At 44.2% G+C, this 23,763-nt stretch overlaps 1 protein-coding gene across 2 annotated transcripts in view; it reads right to left on the bottom strand.

Moving 5' to 3' along the window:
- The window catches only part of NIBAN2 (niban apoptosis regulator 2), a 106,499-nt gene that overhangs the window by 18,076 nt on the left and 64,660 nt on the right, over nt 1–23,763 (bottom strand). For both annotated transcript variants that reach the window (XM_069069559.1, XM_069069558.1), the window contains 4 exons: nt 20,606–20,734; nt 18,858–18,963; nt 16,477–16,644; nt 2,616–2,731 (listed from right to left, as the gene is read on the bottom strand). In XM_069069559.1, coding sequence (XP_068925660.1) covers nt 2,616–2,731; nt 16,477–16,644; nt 18,858–18,963; nt 20,606–20,734 — 519 coding nt within the window. The remainder of the gene's footprint in view (nt 1–2,615; nt 2,732–16,476; nt 16,645–18,857; nt 18,964–20,605; nt 20,735–23,763) is intronic.

The following is a 23,763-nucleotide window of genomic DNA, read 5'->3' as shown; positions in this document are numbered from 1 at the left end:
GACAAACCACTCCAGTATCTTTGCCAAGAAAACTCCCAATAGTGTCATAAAGAGTTGGATGCAACTGAAAAATGACTGAACAACAGCTTTGTAGATATCTTGTATGTACAATATTTGCATGCTGTCTCTGCACTAGAGAATGTGAGCTCCCTTGGGGCAGGGAACTTTTTTTTTTCCATTTTTTGTGTTTTTTTGCCTTTCTTTGTATCTTCAGTGCTTAGTACAGTACTGGTATACATTAGGTGCTTAATAAATGCTTGTTTTATAATTGAAGCTCAGCTTGACCTGCTGAGCTGGAAATATAACAGGTCTAATCATTATGTGATTAGGTCAAGCTTCCATAGCACAGAGCCCCTAAGCAATATAGTAACAGGGTCCCAGGCTGGAGGAAAAGCAGCAGGCAGGAAAAAGCTCCACCAAGGCAAGAGGAGTTCAGAGGAGCAAGAGAAATGTCAGCTTTTTTTTTTTTTGAGGGGGGAAAGCAAGGCAATTGGGGTTAAGTGACTTGCCCAAGGTCACTCAGCTAGTGTGTCAAGTGTCTGGTTGAATTTGAACTCAGGTCCTCCTGACTCCAGGGAGGTGCTCTATTCACTGCACCACCTAGCTGCCCCGAAATGTCAGCTTTTCATCATTAGAAGGTGAGAAAGGCCTTTTAAGAGCCCCTCAGGAGTCACCTTCAGTGACCCATCATTATACATTTGGTTCACTTCAGTCATTTTTCAGTCTTGTCTTGGCAAAGATACTGGAGTTTGCCATTTTCTTTTCCAGCTCATTTTTACAGATGAGGAAACTAAGATAAACAGGGTTAAGTGATTTGCCCAGGGTCACACAGCCAGTAAGCATCTGAGGCCAAATCTAGACTCAGGTCTTTCTGACTCCAGGCCTAGCGCTCCATCCATGAACCCACCTAGCTTCCTACTAGGCATTTGGACCAAGACTCAAAACCTTGGAATCCTCATTCTCTGATTATCTTCCACACCTCATGAACTCCTGTTGCTTCCACCTCTTCAATTTCTGATGTATTGGTCTCTTCTTTCTCTCCAACCTCACTATCACCCCAGTTTGGAATTCCTCCCCTTCCTTGGGACTATGCAACTGCCCCCAAATCAGGCTCCCAGATTCCAGTGTGTCCTCCCTCTAATCCAACCTGTACAGGCTACCAGCTTAGTTCTCCTAATTTGCTGTTGTTCAGTCATTCTTTATGACCCTATTTGGGCCTTTCTTGGCAGAGATACTGGAGTGGTTTGTCATTTCCTTCTCCAGTTCATTTTACAGATGAGCAAACTGAGGCAAACAGGGTTAAGTGAATTGCCCAGGGTCACACAGCTAGTGGGTCTCTGAGGATGAATTTGAATTCAGGAAGATAATTCTTGTTAATTCCAGGCCCCGCGTTCTATCTACTGTGCCATAATTCTTCTAATTCTCCTAATAATGTAAAGATGTAACTCTCCTCAGAAATCTCCAGTGGCTTCCCACTAATTTCTGTCTTGCCCCAAGCTGCCTTTCTAGCTTCATCTCACATGACTACCTTTTTCACCCAACCACAGAATTTTAGATTTAGAAGGGGCCTCAACAACTCTCTGTTCCCATCGCATACCTGAAAAAAGAAGAATCTCCACTATGACATATACAATCAAAGGTCGCCCAGCCTCTGTTTGAAGACCAGCCCACAGAGGGAGTTCTCCTTCTCTCCCCTCAGAGGCCCATCTGAACCCAGACCCCAGACAGCTCCAATCATCAGGAAGCATCTCCTGACATGCAGACTAAGTCTGCCTCTTGGCAGCCTCCCCCCATTCACTGCTCCTGGCTCTTTCCTCTGGAGCCAAATAGAACCAATCTAATTCTGTTCCCACATGACGGCCTTTCAAATGCTTGAAGACTGATCTTGTCCTCTCTGAGTCCTTGCCAGGCTCCACATCTCCATTCCTCATATCACCCAGGCACTAGGCCATTCACCATGCTGGCTGCCCGCCTCTGGGTGTTTGTTGGCTTAGCAATGCCCTTCCTAAACTCAATTCCCCCCAAATTGCACAGAAGAGCCCAGATGTAGTCTGAGCAGGGCACAGCAAGGTGCCACTACCACCTCTTAGGCTTACCTTAATACATTCCAGGACCACACATCAACACCACTGGACCATGCAGGCCACTAAAAGGCCCAGAATTTCTGACAAGCTGCTGCTTAAGTATAGCTCCCTGGACCCACAATTGGGTGAAGTTAATGCTTTGACCTCCAGACTTTACATTTCCCCCTATTACAATTCTTATTAGTTTCAGTCCAATGTTCTATGCTCCTAATCCTCACTTGGATCCTCACTCTGTCATCCAGTGCATTTGAACGATCCCTTCCAGTTTGGTGTTATCTTTAAATCTGATAACCATGCCCTTGGTGCCTTATATGCAGGTAAATAACACATCAAACAGCACAAGACCAGGCACAATCCCTGTGGCACTCCCCTGGAGACCTCTGGCCATGCTGACATCAAACCAGTAATGATCACTTTTTGCTCCCACCACTCTCCCTACTTCAAAATCCACCCGACAGCTCTTCCTAGCTGATGCAAATCCAAAGACAGCATCAAGCCCTGCCTACCCCCAAGATCTCTCCTGGGCCTCACCTGCACCTCGTTTCCACAGAGCATATCCCAGGTCCCATACTGCTCCTTTGACTGACGGTACATGCGGATGGCATCAGTGAATGCTGGGCCCTCTACCTTGGAATCCTCGGGGATACCTGTCCAAGAGAGACAGAAGGGTCAACTCAGAATGGCAGCGGAGCATTTCTCAGGGTCCAATCTATAAGCTGAAAAAGCAGGGAAGACATAGGGGATTGAGAGAGTTGGTCCAGGCTTGGCCTAGGTTCTGGTCTGTGTCAGTGAAAGAAAGAGCCTGGGGTCAGGAGTCCTGACTTATAGCACCACGGTATCGACCATACTTCAGTCACTAGGCTTAGAGCCTTAGAGTCTTAATTCCTCCCTGTCTCTCTGTCCTACCACATCTAGTCACCACATCCCATCAACTCTTCTCTGATGTCTGTTTCCTGCTTTCTACACTCTCAGGCATGGATGGAAACTACTACCCTGGTCCTAGGACTTGTTACCTTTTACTAAAAGTCTCCTAGCTGGCATCTCTGCCTGAGGTTTCTTCTGCCTCCTGCTAGGTGCACCTTCCTAAAGCACCACTTGGGTCATGCACCTCCCTGGCTCTAACACCTTCAGGGGACCCCCACTGTCTATGGGAAAAAGTCTGAATTCCAACTGGCATTCAAGGCCCTCCCTAATCTGGTTCCAACTTAGTTTTCCCAAACTACTTTTTCTACTTGCCATCCAACCCTCCATTCCAGAATGGTCTATGTGCCAGATTCCAAAGGCACCTCTGCTCATGCCATCCCATGTTTCCCAGGCCCTGCATCTTTTCTTCATGAAGTCCTATCCATCCTTCAATCCCATTACTTACATGAAGACTTCCTGATCTCCTCTCTGACTAGCTCACGTTGACCCCTTTCCTCCTCTCATCTTAAGCTAGAATATTTATCGTCCTGTATTTCTGTTGCTCGTTTCAATGAATTGATGAGCATTTATTATGGGCCTGCTCCATACCAGGCACTGTCTTAGGTACTGTGGTCCATCCCATAGGCAAAGGGAACAGGGAAGATGCAGGAGAAGGAGAGGGGTGGTCTTTCAGGCTCAACCTGGACTGTAGTCTGAACATCATTGTCTTCCGTGCCTGTCCCTCCCCACCTCCAGCTCTGCCTTCTGAATTCTACCGTGTGCTTTAAAGATCAACTGTGAAGAGCCGGGTTCCTCAGGCAGCCTTCCCTGATTCCAACAAATTCCACCAAGTCAGTCATAATTTTTCCTTCCTTAGGGCTCAGACAACACCTTGCTTATGCTGCTCCAACATTAATATGTTATTGACTAATACAGAAATAGGTTTTCCACAATTGCACATATATAACATTTAAAGTTCTTACCTTTTTAGGGGGGAGGAGAGAGAAAATTTGGAACTCAAATTTTTTTTCCTAAATTTTAAAAAATGAATGTTATAATTGTCTTTACATGTAATTGGAAAAAATAAAATACTATTAAAAACATTAGAATGTTATTCATATTTTAATTACCTAGGATTTCATCAGTGTAGGAATGTTCTGGTAAAGAAGCCCCAACCCTACCAATGCAAATCTTTAACTCATAGTCTTAGGAAGTTGCCTGGAGGCAATAAGAGGTTACCCAGTTTGCCCAGGATCACACAGCTTATATAAGTCAGAAGTGGGGCTTGAACTCAGATAGGCCTAGTTTTAATGCTGGCCCTTTATCCACTAGGCTATATTGTATTACAGAGTTTGGCTTTTTTTTTTTTTTCTGGTGGTTGTTAACATATGCATTGGCATTATAGTTATCTTGCATTTGTCATATCCCCCCAAAGATTGGAAGTTCTGTGAGGGCAGGGACCATGTGGCCCAGTGGAGAAAGTGCTGGATGTGGAGTCAGGAAAACATGGGTTCAAATCTAGCCTCTGACACTTAATTAGCTACGTGACCCTAGCCATGCCACTTAAATGCTATCTGCCTCAGTTTCCTTCTCTGTAAAATGAGGATAAAAACAGCACCAATTCACAGGGTTGTTGTGAGGTTAAATGAACTAATATTTGTAAGGTGCTTTGTAAAGCCTGGAATGCTATCTAAATGCTAGCTATCATTATCTAATGTTTTTATTTCCCCAGTGCCTAGCACAGTGCAGAGCTGGGACCAGGGCGGTAGAAGCAGGCATGGAAAGCAGGAGACAGACATGAAAGATTGCAAAAGGATTGTTCTAATTCGGTGACTAAGTGGATATGGCAGGACGGAGAGGGAGGAGGAGCCCAACACAGCCTGAGGTGACTGGGAGTATTAAGGCACCCTCAGCACAACTAGGGAAGTCAGGACACACAGTAGGTGCTTAATAAATGCCTGATGAACTGTACAATCATTAGTTGTGTAAATGCTGAGGGCAGGGGAGGGACCCCATGTTATGAATCTGGGGCTCCCTACAGAACCTGGCCATCGAGTGAAGATATCCTCTCCCCTCCTTCCCTGTCCACAAAGAGAACAGAGAGCCTGCAGTGGCGGTGGCGGGCCTGCTGCCCAATGGGATTGTCCTGTGGAGCTGGTCTGATCTTTAACAACCCTCCTTTTCCCATCATGAAGGGAATCTCTGGGCTGAAGTCTAAGAAACCCAGGAGCACAGGAAAGGCAGGAAGTTGCCAAACCCAACCTAGGAGAGAGAGTGGTTAAAAAGAAAAACCAAATAAGGCTGTGGCTGAGTCATCACCAACACATGGTCTAGAAAGCCACATGCAAAAGCAAGGAGAGGAAAAGGGGAAACATGCATTGTGTTTCAGAAACCTCAGCTCCCACTGAGATTACTGCAAAATGATTCAACACCCCCACTATCACCATCACCACCCCCAGCTCAAAAAAGATCCCCTGAGCTCTGGAGGCTCTGATTACCTGCTCCCCACCATCTCCACTCCCCACAGGGTCCTCTCTATCTGTTCCTCCCCCGACCTGCCCATCCCCCATCTAAACAGAACAGCAGCACGAGGCTGACTGAGCCCAGCTGTGTTGGCAGAGAACAGCTGGATTCCTGCACTGTGGGAACCATCAGCTAGAGAAGGTTCAGCAGTGGGCGAGCTGGCATCCCTGGCCAGGCAGCAGAGTCCCAGATGCCCCAGGCCCTTGGCCAGGCACAGCAAAGGGGTGTGGAGCAGGGACGGGAGGAACCATTACTGGGGATGAGGGGTGGGAGTGCTAGACAGCCCCCTGTCTCTACCATATTATTCTACCCCATATGATACCTGTTGGTGGAAGGGAGAGAAGCAAGTGAGCAGGGTAGTAATAATAATATTATTAGCAATAAGCAAAATGATTTACATGCTCTACCTAGTTTAATAGACAGACCTGGGGTTTTTGGTTCATTAGACTCCAGATCCTGAAATAGAGGTGTGGGGGAAAATACCCATCCTGTCCCCCTTCTCCCCAAGGTTTGCTTCAGGTTCAGCCAAGGTGCTGGATGTCTCCCTCCTTCTCTCCTCCAAGTACAATCTGTCTCTGGGTACAGGGAGAGAGGGAGGTGGCTCTCAGGACAGTCCCAACCTCAAACCCCAGGCCTGTTTCCACGAGCTCCTCTGGTTCAACAGCAGGCAGAATGCTTGTCTCCTACAAAGGAGATCTGGGCTCAGCTCCCAGTCAATGCAATTTCATTAAAGAAAGCAGCAAGGTAAGCTATAAAGAATATTGAATCAAGAGCCAAAAGACCTGGGCCCTGGCTCTGCCAGTAACTTATTTTATGACCTTGGACAAGACACTTGACCCTTTCTGAGCCTTTGTTTCCACATTTATAAAAACAAAGGGTCTAGACTAAGGGATCCCTAAGGCCTTTCCACTTCTAACATGCTATGATCCCCTGTCTCTCACACACACACACACACACACACACACACACACACACACTTTTGCTAAGGCTGAAGCAGTGTGGAACCTATGGGCTGGGGCTCACCTAAATCTCAATAACTATGGCTTATTGGAAGGGAGAATCAGAGGTCCAAGTCTGAGGGTAGAGATGGGGAAAAGGTAGGCACTTGGTTAAAACTGTCAGATTTTAACTAGTACAATGAAATGCTGCCTGATGTTCTGGGGGTGTCATTTTCCACATCAACCTGTGATTAAAAAAAAAATTCTTTTTGGCTTTTTGGAGGGGGGAAGGCAGGTCAATTGGGGTTAAGTGACTGGCCCAAGATCACACGGCTAGTAAGTATTAAGTGTCTGAGGTTGGATTTAAACTCAGATCCTCCTGACTCTAAGGCCTGTGCTCTATTCACTGCTCCACCTAATGAACCTGTGATTTTTATTGGCAAAGAGAATGCTGGTGAAGAAATTCCCTCTATCAATGTGAATCTACAACTGTTCTGTAGCTTCATAGTCTTAGAGAGTTACCTGGGACCCGAGAGGTTAAATGACTTGCCCAGACTCATACAGCCAATCTCAATATTTGAAAGAGGCAGGAAATAAACCGAGGTCTTCCTGACTCTTGGGCAGACTTGCTGTCCCCTAGATTTGCAAGCTTTTCACTAGCATGTCATTATACATAAATCCATACATTTAAACTCTGTGCTCAAAAAGCTCAGACTCCAAGTAGAATAAAAAAACAAAAGAAAACAGAGCAAAACATGCATCAGTGCATGTAATACCTGGGGCCAGTGAAGGAAGGGGCTCTTAGGCTGGTCCCCAAATCAGGAAGAGTCCTGGAGTTGAGGGACATAAAGGATGCCACGAAGCCTCCCCAGTTTTCCTGGAGCTTATAAAGAAACAAGGTAGTGGTTTGGTGACTACTTGGTTTGTCCCTTTAGTGACAGCTAGGGGGGTTTGCTCCTTACCCTCCCCAGATTTGTCTCATTCCTGTCCTTGTGGTTTATCCTTCGTTCTTGAAGAGGACCATGACATCCGGGAGATAATGACATGACTTGCAATTGGCTTTCACTTGAGGGAGGGAGGCTGTGCAAAGTCACGACCCTCATCTTCTCCTCCAGAGTCATCTGGGTCCAGTGACTGGATACTGATCAGGATGCAAGGGGAGACCTTGGCCCTTTTAAGCTATGATCTTTTCAAGTTCTCACTTTGAGTGAGGCAACACCCATTCAGTGAATAGGCCTCTTTAAGAAGTGAATAGGTCTCTTTAAGGGATGCCTCTTTAATTCCACCCCCCCCCCCAAATAAAAAATAAATCAAACTAGGAGGGGAAGACCTTCAGGGTTGCTGGCCCAAAGATTCCTGTCCTACTGGCAGAGGTAATGGAAAACATATTATCTTTCTTTAAAGCTTAATAGCTACACTACATTCTTCCTCGTAGACTCTGCCTAGGCCTCTGTTTCCCCTATCTGAGAAGTGGTGTGAATGACCCTCACCATCTTATTTTTCTTTTTAAGTTTTATTGTTTTTCATATCATGGACATTTCCCAAAATAGAATGTTCTCCACAAACTCCTACTGAACCACACTTGTTTTTTTTTTCCCCTTTAATAGTTTGTTTTTTCCCCAATTCCATGAAAAAACAATTTAAATTCTCTCCCTTCCTCCCCCCCCCATTCGATATAGGTTATACATGTGCAGTTATGCAAATCTGCATGCAATATTCCCATGTTAGTCATTAAACCGTACTTGTAACAAAGAAAAAGTTAAGCAAAATTGACTCAGGAAATGCTCATATCTAACAGGGCTTCAAAGGAGTAGGGGAAATGAGGAGAAGCATCGTCAGAGAAGATGAAGAAAGAGATTTAAAGCTAAGATGTGTTGTTGGTGTGTTGTCTCTGGATGGGAACTGGAAGCTAAAGAGAATAAAGAGAGCTGAGAATGAGAGCATGAGAGAGAGACTAGAACAGGGCTCGGGAACCTGCAGCCTTGAGGCCACATGTGGCCCTCTAGCTCCAAAAGCGCAGTCCTTTGACTGAATCCAAACTTCACAGAACAAATCCCCTTAATAAAAGAATTTGTTCTGTAAAACTTGAACTCAGTCAAAAGGCTGCACCCAAGGACCTAAAAGGCCACGTGTGGTCTTGGGATTTATTCTGTGAAGTTTAGATTCAGTCAAAGGGCTGCACTTGAGGACCTAGAGGGCCACAGATGTCCTCAAGGACAAAGGTTCCCCACCCTTGGACTAGAGATTAAGAGATAAACAGAAACAGAAAAAATAGAGGGTGTGTGTGTGTGTGTGTGTATGTGTGTGTGTGTGCGCACGCAGCCTTTTGACTGAGTTCAAGTTTTACAGAACAAATTCTTTTATTAAGGGGATTTGTTCTGTGAAGTTTGGATTCAGTCAAAGGACTGCGCTTTTGGAGCTAGAGGGCCACATGTGGCCTCAAGGCTGCAGGTTCCCAAGCCCTGCTCTAGTCTCTCAATAAGTAACTTATCTTTATTCTACACTTTATTGCTTACAAAGCTATTTCCTCACAATAACCCCATGTGGCTGGTTGTGTGAGACTCTTATCATCCCCCATGTCATGGATAAAAAGAGAGCTAAGATAACACAGTGGTTAGAGAGTCAGCCTTGCAGTCAGGAAGACCCTTGGGTTCAAGTACTGGCTCAGACACATACTGTACTAGCTATGCTAAGTATGGAGAGTAAACAGAATAATATAGTAAGTAGACAGTAAGCAAGTCATTTAATCTCTCAGTGACTCAGGGAAATTTTTATGACTATAATCTGCATTGGTGGAGGGAGTTTTCCACACTAGGAGTTCCCTATGTCAGATCCTGCTCCCATCCCCCCAGGTCCCTTTCCCTTAGGAAAAAAAAAATTAAAGATAAGGATACTAGAGATCAAAGAGGTGAAGTAGCTTGGCATAAGATGGTACTCCTCTAGTAAGTGGTAGAATGGGATAATGACCAGCTTTCTCTGACACGACTTGTCCTTTGCCCTCTCTGGACCAGTCCTTTCCAACTCAAGATTTAGGATGCTATGACTCTCAGGTCATGCTGTTTCATCGTTATCCCTTGGCCTCGGGTAGGCACAGTCCTTCTTGGGCCTATGTTTTTCCTACTTTTGCTACATTTCTTGCCTTTGGCTGCTTGAGTGACCATGACTAAAATACCCAGGACATCTTGTAGGGGAAAAAGGACCTTGAGCCTTATGTGACAGTGAGAGTGTCTGCACATACCCTTCTCTCAAGAGCCACAAGTCTTGGGAGACAAAAGCCTTCAGCTCCTAGAATTTGGGAGTAAGTGGGAATCAGGCTGATTTTTATTTATTTATGGTGTGACCGTGGCTGCTACCACTGCCGCCTGCTAAGCTGGGCCTCTGAGCTCTCCGCTTCCTGCTTGGTCCTGGAAGGCTCCAATGTGAGCAAATTAAAAAAAAATGATGTGACACATCATCTGTCTGAGGCTCCTAAGAACATCCCAAAAAGAGAATTTCCCACAGTTTTCAAATTGGAGAAAAGACAGGGCAGTGATTTCAGCAGAAACTTTTCACTGTGGTATCCAACTGCTTTAAACAGATCAGTAAAATAAACAACAATTATTTACTGAGTACCTACTATGCTCTCAGTCCTGGGAGAAAAAAAAATCACAATACCTTCTATATGTATAGTGAGTCTAACAAAACACATTCACATACATTATCTCATCTGACTCTGACAAGAATTCTGGAAGACAGAAGAATACTATTATATTAGTTTTACAGGTGAAGAAATGAATGGTCAATGACTTGCCCAAGGTCACACAGCTATTAACAGTAAGATTTGGGCTAGAGGGCAGCTAGGTAGCACAGTAAATAGAGCACTGGCCCTAGAGTCAGGAGTTCAAATTTGGCCTCAGACACTTAACACTTAACTAGTCATGTCACTTAACCCCAATTGCCCTGCCTTCCCCCTTACAAAAAGAAAAAAGAAATAAGTTGGGATAGACCCTTGGTTTTCTAACTCCTGGCCTAGGGTTCTTTCCCTAGCAGCCTTTCCCATACAATTATAAGCTGCTTTGTAGGAAGAGGGAGGTTTAATTGGTCAGTTGGGTTTTCCTGATATCACAATCAACTCAATGAGCTATTCTGATGAAGAACTAATGGCATCTTTATCTCAAGTGAAGATAATCCAAAATTATTTCTACTGTGTTTGGGGATGAATTCTGATTTCTCATGGGTAGATTTATCTTCTTATTTAGATTTTGCCTAAGTGAGGAAGCAGAATAGTGTAGTGAACAGACCAACCTGGAGTCAAATCCCAGCTTCAACACTTAGTTAGAAGACAAATCACAACCTCTCACAGTCATCTGTAAAATGGGTATAATGCAGTGCTTAAAGAATGGCCACCTCACAGGATTGTTGCAAGGAAAGCATTTTGTGGACTTTGAAGTATTGATACTGTTTCATTGTCAATGGTTCACAACATAGTTTCCATTTTTATCTCTCTTGATAAAATGAATTTTAATTTTTGTTTTGTCTGATAGCATGATTTCAATTCCTGTTTTTCTTGGGAATCACTTTGATGCAAAGTAAAATTTGTTCTAGCCTATCCTTTTTATTCTGTGTCTTTGTCTTTCAGATGTGTTTCTTGTTCACAGCTAATTGTTGGTTTTTTCATCTATTCTCCCACCCTTTTGCTTTATTAGATTGCTTAATCCACTCACATTTAAGGTCATGATGGTCAGGCGTGGGTTTTAATTTGTATTCCCTTCCTCTTTTTTTTCTATTAGAACTTTGTCCTTGTGATTAATTTGGGTTATACTTCTTTGACCCTAGTCTATTTCCAGCAACTATCTCCTCTACCCTATCCCTTTCTTCCTTCCTTCTCTCATCTTTCCTTTTTCCCTCTCCTTTCTTCTTTACCCTCTTCTTTCATAGCCCAAGTATGTGGTTCAAAAATTTCTCCTCCCCTCTAATGACTTATTTTAAGTAGAATTCTTTTGCTGAATCCTTTTTGAAGAATATTTCCTTTGCTCTGTCCTCATTACTTCTCTTCTAGTCTACTCTAAATTCTATTTTCTGATTTACAGGCTCTCCTTTACTTGTTCATTCTTTATTCCCTGTGGCGTTCACGAAGGTAAGGCTTCTGAAGTTTAGAATTTTAGCTTCTTTATCACATTTCTAAGTTATTGCATTTACAGATCTCCATCTCTTCCTAATTTTGGTGGGTTCTATTCTCAGAAATATCAATTCATGAAGGAAGCAATGTTAAGTGGAAGCAGCCACGTGGGAGTCATTCTATGTCCCAAGTCCTAGTGCTACGTCTTGTATTTCCCATAATCATTCCCAGTTCCAAAGGCTAGGCAGTCCTATTTCTGGTGCTCACCCCAAACCGCCCCTTTCACTCTGGGTCCTGGTTACCACTGAAGACTCCTACATCTCCTCTCCTGGAGTAGGTTTGGAGTCACCGAATTTGAAGGGACCTTGGCAGCTATCTAAACCATTCATACTTAAAAGAATTCCTCACTATAATAGTCCCAACATGTAGTCATCCAGCCTTTACTTGAACACCTATAGCTTTTTAAAAAAACATTCATTTAAAATTTTTCAGCTCTAAATTCTCTCTCTCCCTCCAGCCCCTTCCCCACCCATGGAGAAGGCAAGCAATATAATACCCATTATACATCTGAAGTCATGCAAAACATTTCCATAATAACCATGTTGCCAAAAAAAAAGGCAAGAAAAATGAAGTGAAAAAATACACTTCAATCTGCACGCAGAGCACATCAATTTTCTCTCTGGAGGTGAACAGCACTTTTCATCATGGGGTCTTTGGGGCAGGAATGTATCAAATAGCTCCAGCGTCAAAGATCCATATCACTGGTGACTAGGATACCTATTTTTGGGTTGCATCTTGAGCTCATTTGCTTTTTGGAATATCCTATTCCATTTCTTCCCTTGATTTCTTGTGACTGAAGAGTAACCTTGGGATATTCTAACTGGCCATTCTTTATATTTAAGTCTTTTTCCTGGATAACAACAACAACTTGCTGTTTGTTGTTGAAATTGCGAAGCTTACATCCCTTAAAGTTTTAAGCTTAGTTGTTGCTTTTGTCCCAGTGGCCATCTGAGGATTCAATTTATCAGTGCTTTGTTGTTGATAGTCAATAAGCTCTGGACAGTTTTCTTGCATTATTTCTTGCGGTATGATATTCAGACTTTTTAATCTGTCATGTTCATCTGGGAGAGCTATGGTCCTCATGTTATCGTTTTATATATCTTTTCTTTAAGGTCAATGACTTTGAATTATATAGAATGAGTGTGTTTATTTGTTCAACCTGGTTGCCTTTTGTTTTTCTTCTGGCCATTTTTCTTCTGCTTCTGTGTTTCCGTGGAAACATTCTGCAGAAACCATTTCTGAATTTCTGTGTTTCCTAAACCAGTCACTATTTCTTTCAGAGCTTCTATTTTCTTGGAACAAAAATCTGTCAAATCTTCTAAGTTCTGTAGAGCTCTAATTTCTGACCTAATTTCATTTCTAATAATCTTCTACACTTTTATTTTTCTTTCTACCCATTCTGGAGTTTCTTCTTGATTTTCATGACCTCTGGGGAGTCTGTAGAATTATCTTTTTGACCAGGGAATTTTGGTCCATTTTTCTTCATAATATATATAACAACTGTTACTGGTATTCATTCTTCTTTCTGTCTTCAAGAGCCTCTCCAGGAGCGGCCAGGTAGCACAGCGAGTAAGAGTACCGGCCCCAGAGTCGGGATGACCTGGGGAATCGAATCCGGGCTCAGACACTTAGCACCCACCCAGAAACACCTGGCCATGTAGCCTTGAGCAAGTTACTTAACCCCAGTTGCTTAGGGGTGGCCGGGTGGCTAGGTGGCTCAGCGAATAAGAGCACCAGCTCCAGTGTCAGGATGACCTGGGGATCAAATCCGGGCTCAGATACTTAGCACCACACCCAGAAATAACTGGCCATGTAACCTTGAGCAAGTTACTTAACCCCAATTGCTTAAGAAAAAAAAAAAAGAGCCTCTCCAGTTGGTTTATCTACTTTCAAGCTAGGTTTTCATGCAGGCTGAAAGATTCAAAGTCCAAAGGATAAGTCATTGTCTCTGGTTTCACCCCTCATTCTTTGCTCCTTCCCTCTTCTACTTTCCACAGTCGCACAGGTTCCCAAAAGCTGCACTCTGAAGCAGAAGGAGATGAGGTTCCTTGTACTGCCTGTGTCTGCTATGTAGAGTGACTTAGGGGCTGGAATGGAGACACTGAAGTTCTTATTTCATAGGGTTTTTTGTATTTTTCTATTTTTACCTCATGAGATGTTTCTGTCTCTTATTTTGGGGATTTGACTTTAGCATAATTTCTTTTTCTGAGGTTTTTGGGTTGCTGAGGCTTGTGGAAAACAACCATTCCACCACCATACCAATCATGTAGCCAGAATCGTAGATGTAAGTGCTATATGAATATGAGATGACTATCATTATTATAGGCTACCATTAACATGTTTGCATTCCCTGAGAATTTGAACTGATGGAAAGGTAAAATATACCAGCTGTCTGCTGAAGGCCAGGGAAGACGCCAACCTGGGAAGAAAACTGCCCTAGACACGCTTTTGAGCAGGAAATTCAGCCTGAATGTGACTATATGATAACCTCTGAGGCTACTTTACTTGGACTGCAAATAGTCCCAAGGGTCTTCATCAGGTCAGAAGCTAGAATTCTATTCTTATGCTCATGTTACCAGACTGAGGACAGAAAAGTCATAGACTCACAGTTGGAAGAGAGCTCATAGATTATTTGGTCCAACTCTATCGATTTCTAGAAGAAGAAACTGAAGTTTCAAGAGGTAATAGGAAAGTAGTCAGGTGGAATCCAGGTGGTCTGATCTAAATCTACTACTCTCCATTACAACACTGAGCAAATCTGTGTCAGAACAAAGGGTCAGAGGCCCTTCTTGGTTCTAGCCTTAGATCAAGCTCCTCAACTGTGAATGGCCTTGAAAGTATCTCTGAAAAAATAGATTTGTCATAATCTGAGAGATCTTCAGCTAACCATGGTTCCATCTCTGACTTGTCTAGTGATACCACCCCATTTAGGAGACTGGAAAGTTGCTCCCTAAGTTCCCTAGCATAAAAATATAGCAGATCGATAGGGACCTGTGCATATACGGGAGGGGAGAGAACATACAGCAACTCTATCTGCATCACAGTTCAGATCTTGGCCCCAGACTCCTACTTCAACTCAGAGACTGAGGGAGCCTCAGGCCCAACCTTTCCCAACATCCTCATCAATGCTAGGCTCTGTGCCACCCAGACCACTAGCAAAGGGCTAGAGGTTCTGTCTGCCAGGTCTGTTTTTCCCTAGAGCACTCTGGATTTGAGGGCGCAACTGGTTTCAGTTGTTTGAAGCATCTTCTAAGACTATGAGGATGCTTATTGTACAGATGGTGACAGTGAAACAATTTGCCTACTATCACACAGCCTAGAGAGTGATGATTTTAGGAAGAGCCAAGCTACTTGGCCTCAATGTTGCTCAACAACTATTTTTTTCAAAACCTTTAACTCAGTTCAGAGCTAGAGGAGTGGAAGAGTATGGAGGATACACTCGACATGAGGCAGCCAGAATCCCAGCAGGCCACTGGACAGTGGCATCTGAAACGTGGCACTCCCAGCCCCAACCCCTCTTCCTTCTCTTCCCATGCTCCACTAGCCCCCAGGGGAACAGCTGAACAGGCTGCCTTTTGTGAGGTGGGCAACGTGCCCAGCTCAAGGTGGCAGAAGTAATTCAGATGTGATTGATGACCTGCTTCTCACCAAGGAGCCCTTTAAATCCTCCCACTGCCTCCCTGCTCCCAAATTCCAGCTCAGACTGGACTCAAGAAGTAGCTTTTGAACTGGCCGAAAGATTAGGGAGGATGGGGTGGAGTGATATGTAAATACCCAGAGTCCAGGGCCTTGTGCCAGGACCCAACCCTGTCAGGTCTCTGTTCCCAGCCTGCAGAGACATGCAAGGTATAACCTGTGCCGGGGCATGCCATGACAGGAGGGGGAAAGGGGAGAGGAAGCAGGGAGCTCATTGGTGCACCTCTGAAGCAACAGGGCTATGAGCTCACCTCTAACTCTCAGTCTCCCCTAAGCAAATGGAGTTGAAAACAGAACCACCCTCCAGGTTTTCAGATTCAACGTTTAACCAAACAAGTCACCCTCCCAGAACCCAGGGAGAATTTCTCCAGGACTCTAGGCCACCAGGTAAAAAGTCCAAGAGCTCAGGCCACTATTGAGCCCTCTGCTCCAGGAAGGAGGCTGTGACCTATAGGTTATTGGGAAAATTAATTTTTTTTTTTTGCATTTTGGAGGGGGGAATGCAGGGCAGTTGGGGTTAAGTGACTTGGCCAAGGTCACACAGCTAGTTTTTGTGTGTGTGTGTGTTAAGTGTCTGAGGCCAGATTTGAACTCAGATCCTCCTGATTCCAGGGCTGGTGCTCTATTCACTGTACCACCTAGCTGCCCCTTATTGGGAAAATTAATAGAATCACAGAATCTTGGCACTAGAAGGGAGCTTAGAAACCATCTGTAATTTCACAGATGAAAAAATAGAGGCCAAGAAAGGTAAAGTGACTCACCTAAGTTAAGAACAGGGTTGGGATGAGAACTTGGGTCCTTTGACTTCCTGCTATATCATACTATCTTAAGTTGAGGACCAGAGAAGTGAAGTAATTTGCCTAAGATCACACAGCTCTTCCTTCAGTGACAGGGCTGGGTTGCCCTGAACCCCACTCTCCTGTCCCCTTGTCTTGCTAGTATCCCATTGCCCTCTTGAAGGTGCTTCAACTCAGGACCAAGAGTCCAGGGGCTAATTCACATTTATTTGTTTCAAATTTGATGAATTTCATGGAATCAGATTCTAGGAGGAAAGCAGCTTTTGCTCCACTCCCAAAGGTCTCGGTCCCTTCCATTTGCCCCTTCAGGAGCACGTGTCTGGAACCCTTCCCCTTGCATAGGGAGCCAGGCTCCCCCTCGAGCAGACCACACTCACCATTGTTACAATGCCGGACACAGTCCTGGAACACGGCCAGCCACTTCTCCTGCTCAGGCTCTGTCATCACACAAAAGTAATAGTGTCGAGAATGTGGATGCCAGAGGATCAGGGGGTACTGGGTAGGGCACTTCAGAATCGGGGTAGCACCAGATTTGGGGGCTGGCCCTGTTGGTGAGAAATGAAGTCATGGTAGCATCATGTTATATTCCTAGAGGGATTCTATCTCTATCACATTGTATTTTATCTGAACAACCATCTGAGGTACGAAGGAAGGCAAATATTATTTCCCCTTCAGCAGAAGAAGAACCCAGAGTAAGTCACTGTACTGAACCCCAGATCTGGAGCTGGAAGGGCCTTCAGAGGCCATCTCTTCTGAGCTTCTAATTTTGCAGATGAGGAATGGAGACCAAAGGGGAAGTGACTTGCCTAAGTTCACACAGAAAGGAGCATACCCAAGACTCTCACTCAGCTCCTGGGACTCCAGGTCAGCCCTCTTTCTACTATACTTTGGGTCTATGGTCATAGCCAATTGGTGGAGGTGGGACTAGAAAACCAAAACATCTTTTCCTACTCTAGGGGTCCCAGGTTTTTAAAAAATTTCCTTCAGGGGCATGGCAGGTCAGAGACCCTCCATGCAGCCACCCTCCCAATGCCAATGAGATTCATCTGGATTCACCAGAGTGAAATAGCCATGACAAGTACCCATCTCCACCACAGGGCTGGTTCTTGTAAAACCCACCCTCTTCTATCCCAGGCCAAGTCTCTTCCTTCTAAGAGAGGATCACTAATTTAGAACTAGAAAGTGTCGTGGAGGCCATCTAATCCAACTTTCTCATCTTACAGGTGAGGAAACTGAGGCACAGAGAGGATACAGTGACTTGCCCACAGTCATACCAATAGCAAGTGGTAAAGCTAGGCTTCAAAGCCTCCCACTCCAGCAATCTTGGCTGCCACATCCTAGACAAAGACCTTTTCATCCCCTCAGACTCCTATGGAAACAGAGTTCCTCTCACTCAGAAGGCCAGCAAAGGGGGAACCTTTGAATCCATTGGTGTTTGTTTAGACACAACAGATCTGGGGCAGATTACACAAGCTTCAGGCTGATCACAGACACACTGAAGCTGTCTCTTCTGGAGGGAGGCATTCTGCCTAAGAGACCAGAGACTCTGTGCCTGGGAACAGATCACAACGGCCTCCTCTTTTTCCCAGGGGGGACAGAGGACGATTCTCTAAGTGGAAGACTAACTTTTTTTTAGGGGGCGATATATTTTTTCAGGGAAATAGAGTAGAAGCGAGGGGGTTAGGAAGAGTTGGAGGCAGGGATGGGGAAGGGTGATAAAGAGAAGAAAACAAGAAGGTAAGGGAGAGTCAGACTGGGGGTGCTGGCTGGGAGACAGGAAACCTGGGCTCTAATCCTAGCTTTGACACTAACTAGCAACAGTTCTTCACCTCTTTCAGCCCCCATTTCCTAAACTTTAATAAAAGGGTTGGAATAGATGATCTTGAAGGTTCCTTCCAGTTCTAACACTCTATAAAAGGATTCAAGGGCATCTAGGTGGTGTAGTGGATAGAGTGCCTGGGGTCAGGAAGATGAGTCTTCCCAAGTTCAAATCTGGCCTCAGATGCTCTGCTGTGCGACATTGGGCAAGTCACTTAACCCTGTTTGCCTAAGCTTCCTCAGCTATAAAATGAGCTGGAGAAGGAAAGGGCAAACCACTCCAGTATCTTTGCCAAGAAAATCTCAAATGGGGTCATGAAGAGTCAAATACAACTGAAAAAACCACTAGACCACAACAAAGATGATTCAAGGAAAATGGTGAATATCTTGGGTCCTTAGACTTTACTATGAATCATGCACAACAGAATTGGCATCTACATTGGCCCACTTCCTTTTCTTTTTTAGAGGGGGAAGGCAGGGCAATTGGGGTTAAGTGACTTACCCAAGGTCACACAGCTAGTAAGTGTTAAGTGTCTGAGTCCAAATTTGAACCCAGGTCCTCCTGACTCCAGTGCTCATATTCAATTCACTGCACCACCTAGCTGCCCCTCCACTTCCTTTTCTTGCCCTCCCTCTGAATTCTGGCCCCTTATTTTCCTTGCTTTAATTTGCCAGGATAAAGCTAAGGCTTGCAGCATGGCTGGGTGTCACCTTGGCTGTGTAGCTCAGCTGGTTCGAGCCTGGTGTTCGAGGCCAATCAGCAAAGCCAATTAACTCATACTCCATTCCACATCCTGCCTCTAGCCTAAAGCCCAGACGGCTCTTTTACAAATGTGTGCCACTGGTCACTGGGGCACTGAGCTCTGTGCAAACCCATTCCGCTATATGAAAGGTATTTTAAGCCTGCAGTCATCTCTTTCCACCCAGGGCAGCATGTTACCTGGTAAAGAGTTGCCAACAAGTTCTAGGTAGTTATCCACTGAGGTGAGGATTTTATAGCCTGCGCTGTTGATGATGGCACGGGGTGGGATCTGTCTCTCGTAGGCCTGGAGGGATTGAGAAGAAAGTCAACCTAGGAAGAGGCCATTGTTGAATTCCAAACTATACCCCAAGTCCTGGCCCCCCAATGCAACTCTGGCTGCTTAAAGCACTACTAACCCTTCCTAACACCATAATTCAACCCAATGGTTCTTTTCCTGAGTATTACAGATACAGAGTTGAGGGAGGAGGACAGGAAAGTAATGGCTTCCTACAAAACACCAAGGGAAGAGAAGTCACTTAATAAGGTGTTCAGACAGATGCTAGCCAAAGAACTTCTCTAAGATGCTGGAAGAATTCATGTACCAGATAGAAAGTTGGATCAGTGGTTTCTGTGATTCCTTCCAAGGCCGAGGACATGTTAACAGAGCTGGGCTGGCATTTTGCCTTTTACCAGTGGGTCCCAACACCCAACGTGTGAATCCTTAAAATGCCTTTATAAAGCTTTACATTACATGAAAAGAACCAGAGTGTGACTTTTGTCAATGCTGTATATCACTTTTGCTTGAGCAAGGGACCTGACACCACCCAGGGGATGAAATTCAGTTTAACTGCTCGGAGACTGCTTGGAGGAAGGTTTTGGTGAGAGAGGAAGCGGTAACCAAGGGTGACAATCAATTCAGGCATTATCTGTCTATTCTGATTATCCCTACTACGCCCTTTCCCACCCGCAGATGCAGACAAAGGAAAAAAAAAAAGGATCCACTTTTTTTTTTTAAAACAACCCTAGCGGCTCTTTCCTTCCTGCTACTTTCCTAGAACAGCACTCAAATCAGTCAGTCAATAAGCATTTATTAAGTGCTTACTATGTGCCAAGAGTCAGTGTGAAAAATGAACCTGAGTCAGGAAGACCTGTGTTCAAGTCCTGCCCCTAACACATACTGGCTGTGTGACCCTGTCTAAATCACTAAACCTCCTGGTTTTCTGGGCAAATTTCTAGGACCATGGTACATCTTACTTCCACCCAGGATCTTACCATGGTCCTAGCAAAGAGGTCTGAATTACAAGTTCAATCAAGACATGGGCTACTTGCAACAAAGAAATCTGTTTCACATCCAAAAACTGGAAGAAACCTACAAAGTGAAGTGTGGTTTAATGGGAAAAGTACATCTTACCAATGGTAAGAGATGAGTTGCAGAGAAGGTAGTGATCAGCATTGGGGGAGGGAGTTTCCTTACCAAGGAGTTCTCTATGCCAATGAAACCACAAACTCAGTGCCTTTCCTCTCCTTTACTATGCACCAGGCATATAGTAACTAGTGATACTGGGCAGTACACCTGCTCACTTAGGGCAGGAGTTTCTATTGCGGCAGGGGTGAGGAGAAAAAGGGGAAGGCCGAGGCTGGGTGTCAGGCAGGGAATTGGGATGGGGAGCAGGGTTAAACAAGGCTTCCCTGACAACTCAGATCCAGGAATGAATAATAAAATAATAATAGTATAACTAAGATAAAAGCAAAGCTACTACTTTTTATTACAATAAAGGACTCAGTCTGGGGAGATCTCATGCCAAAAAAAGAAAGTAGGCTTGAGTCCAAGGCCTTCCTCCACTGACTCTGGAGGCCAGAAAGCCTAGGCCTAGACCCCTCACTGCCCCACCCCCTGGTTGTATTGTGCCCATTCCAGTCTAGTCCCCTACTCCGACATCACTTACAGCTTTGTTCTCATAGAGCACAAGCCCGTAGTTGTGGGGCACGAGGCTAAAGCGATTTCTCCACTTCTTGCTGTCTTCCAGGTACTGAAATAGGTTCCCAGAGAAGATGACTCGTTCATCCAATGGCACCTGTGGGAGGGAGCACAGAAGAGGTTGGAAACTAGGGTTCCAGAAGGCCTCAGTGGGTGAATGGCAGGCCTGATGCAAATGCACTCAAGGGCACCCAGGATCTGGCCTGTTTACTCATTGTTAGCACTATGGTGCTAACAAAGAGGTCTGAGTTACAAGATCAATCAAGACATGGGTTACTTGCAATAAAGAAATCTGTTTCACATGTATAAACTGGAAGAAACCTGCAAAATGAGGTGTGGTTTAATGGAAAAAACAATGCATTGGTAGTCATACCTGTGTTCTAATTCTAGCTCTGACAATGATTTGCTGTGTGACCTTTGGCAAATCATGTCTCCTCTCTGGGCCTTAGAGAAGGACCGGACTGGACTGGACAGTCCCTAAGGTCTGTTCTAGCTCTAACATTCTATGTCCAAAGGTCTCTTCTAATTTTAAGATTTTCTTGTTCTCTAATTCCATTTAACCAGGGATATGAGAATAAGGGCCCTTGGAATTGCTATCATGGAAGTTCTTGTCTGATGCTTTCATTTGATGAAAATCTGTTCTCTAGGTTTCCCTTGAACTCTTCTGTATGTTCAGAACTCCAATCAATACAGTGACTAATCTTGATGTCAGAGGTCTGACAGTGACACATGCCTTTCACCTCTGGGCAAACAAATGGCAAATTATAGGTATGAAATGAGGTATGCATTTCCCAACTTGGCCAATTTTTTTTTAAAAATTAAATTTCATTTTCAAACAAAGATCTGCCTTCTCTCTCTTTCATCTCTCTTCCTCTCCCATACACACACCCACTAAGAAAACAAGAAAAACAGAATCCCTGTTACAAACACATATAATCAAGCAAGACAAATTCATACATTGGTGATGTCCAAAAAAAACTCTCAATATGTACTCTGGGTCCATCATATTTTTATCCATAGGTGGGTAGTGTGTTTTAGCATGAGTCCTCTGGAATTATAGTTGGTCATTGTATTGATCGGAGTTCCTAATTCTTTTAAAGTTGTCTTTACAATATTGTTACTATATAATTATATTCTCTTGGTTCTGCTCCCCTCACTTTGCATCAGTTCACTTAATTCTTCCCAGGTTTCTCTGAAACAGTCCCTTTCACTATTTCTTACAGTATTCCATCACATTAGTATACCAAAACTTGTACAGCCATTCCCCAACTGCTGGGCATCCCCTAGGTTTCCAATTCTTTTTGGCCAATGTATTGATTGACTTAATAACTTATTCGTTATTAGAGGCTTCTGTTTTGGAAATGAAATGGTGATATAAAAAAAGGAAAAGAACATCAATAAAATATTGGGAACCCCCCCCCCCTTTTTTTTTAAAGCAATAGGGGTTAAGTAACTTGCTCAAGGTTACGTGGCCAGTTATTTCTGGGTGTGGTGCTGAGTATCTGAGCCTGGATTTGATCCAGGTCATCCCGACACTGGAGCTCTTACTTGCTGAGCCACCTGGCCTCCCCTAAAAAAAAACCTTTTTTTAATGGCTGGAAGTGGCAAGGGAATAAGATCTGACTCCTTAGGATAATTAAATCCAAATAATTAAATAATTAAATCTGACTCCTTAGGATAATTAAATCCAAAGAACAGCCCATCATGATAGGCCTTCAAGTTCCTGATGAGACCACTAAACTATGAACAGAAAGTAGAAATGGACCATTCATTCATAGCACAAATATTTTTTAAAGCAGCTTTGATGTATATCATACTTAGTTCTGGGAATATAATGGATGAAAATGAAACAGTCCCTTCTTTCAAGGAACTCATCCTGATGGAGCTAGTATGACATATATACAGATAATACAAGGTAGAAGGTGATGAAAGCAAAAGAGAGATCCAAACCGAGTTTTCTAGAAAAATATAAGGATATGAAGGATGCTTTCAGCTGGGAAAGGTTACAATCAACATCAGGGAAAGCTCCAAGAAGAAGGCAGTAGCATGATGTGAGATGAGTCTGGAAGGAAGAAAAGGATTCTGAAATGTGGTCCAGAGGAGGGTGTGAACTCCACATGCCTGGCTGCCCCAGCATTCGTTCAGCGGGTCGGTTGAGCACCTTCTATGTGTTAGGCACCTTGTTAAGCACTGGGGATACAAAGAAAGGCAAAAAGCAGTCCCTGCCCTGGAAGAACTTGAAATTTAACCCATTAACTTCTTTTTGTCAAATCACGAACCGAACCCAAACACCTCACAAAACAACCTAGTTGAGAGCTAGCCAAACAGGCATATTCTGGAATATCAAAATGTTTCAGAAATGAAAGTGAACCAATGCTTCATTTATTTGGTGCTTCTTCATGGTCTAGGGCACAGACCGATGCCATTGTTGACTCCCTAAGCCCCTCTCCCCAGTAGCACAATCTGAATGTGATTCGATGCTCCTGTTCAGCATCATAGATCACTTCCTCCTGCTCTTCAAGGGGGAAGCTCAGATAAATTTTTGTTTTTTTCAAATGAAAACCCATTGTACACAAACAATAGGGCCTCTTAAGCTGCTTCCTACCCAGGGATTAAAAATATTTACCAAAAAAAAAGGGGGGGGGGCAGGGGGGAGGCAGCCGCTCAGAATTGTGCCTTTGCAAAGTCACAAAACACTGGAAGCTTAAAGGTCTATATTTAGAATCTGAAGCAGACGATAAATTTGGCAAACATCTCTCCCCCACTGCTAGTAAAGCACAGAAGGATCTATTTCCTTCATCTCTCCGCTTGGCCTCTTCTGGGGCGTGTCCATCCTCCATAACCAAGGTCCTTTCCTTGGTTCAGACCCACCCCCTCCCCCTCCTGCCCCCTCCTTCAGTTGGTCTTCCTGCCTCTCTCCAGAACTTGGTAAGGCAACTTCTCAGAAGGCCCATGTGCACTCTTCTCAGTCATGACAATACACTCACAAAGGCTGATTTTCCCAGAAAGATCCAGGCTTAGGCTTCCTCTCCCTGGTTCTGCCCCACCTAAATCTTATGCAGTTTATAACAGCTGTGTGGTGGGAGGTTTGTTGTTTTGCTATTATTTACAAAATCATCAAATAAC

The sequence above is a fragment of the Petaurus breviceps genome, unplaced genomic scaffold (assembly GCF_028583685.1).
Source record: "Petaurus breviceps papuanus isolate PSGF00001 unplaced genomic scaffold, PetGlider_PUasm1.0 90779, whole genome shotgun sequence".
Lineage (NCBI taxonomy): Eukaryota > Metazoa > Chordata > Mammalia > Diprotodontia > Petauridae > Petaurus > Petaurus breviceps.
Note: the sequence above shows the minus strand (reverse complement) of the source record. Positions and strands in the feature narration are given on the sequence as shown.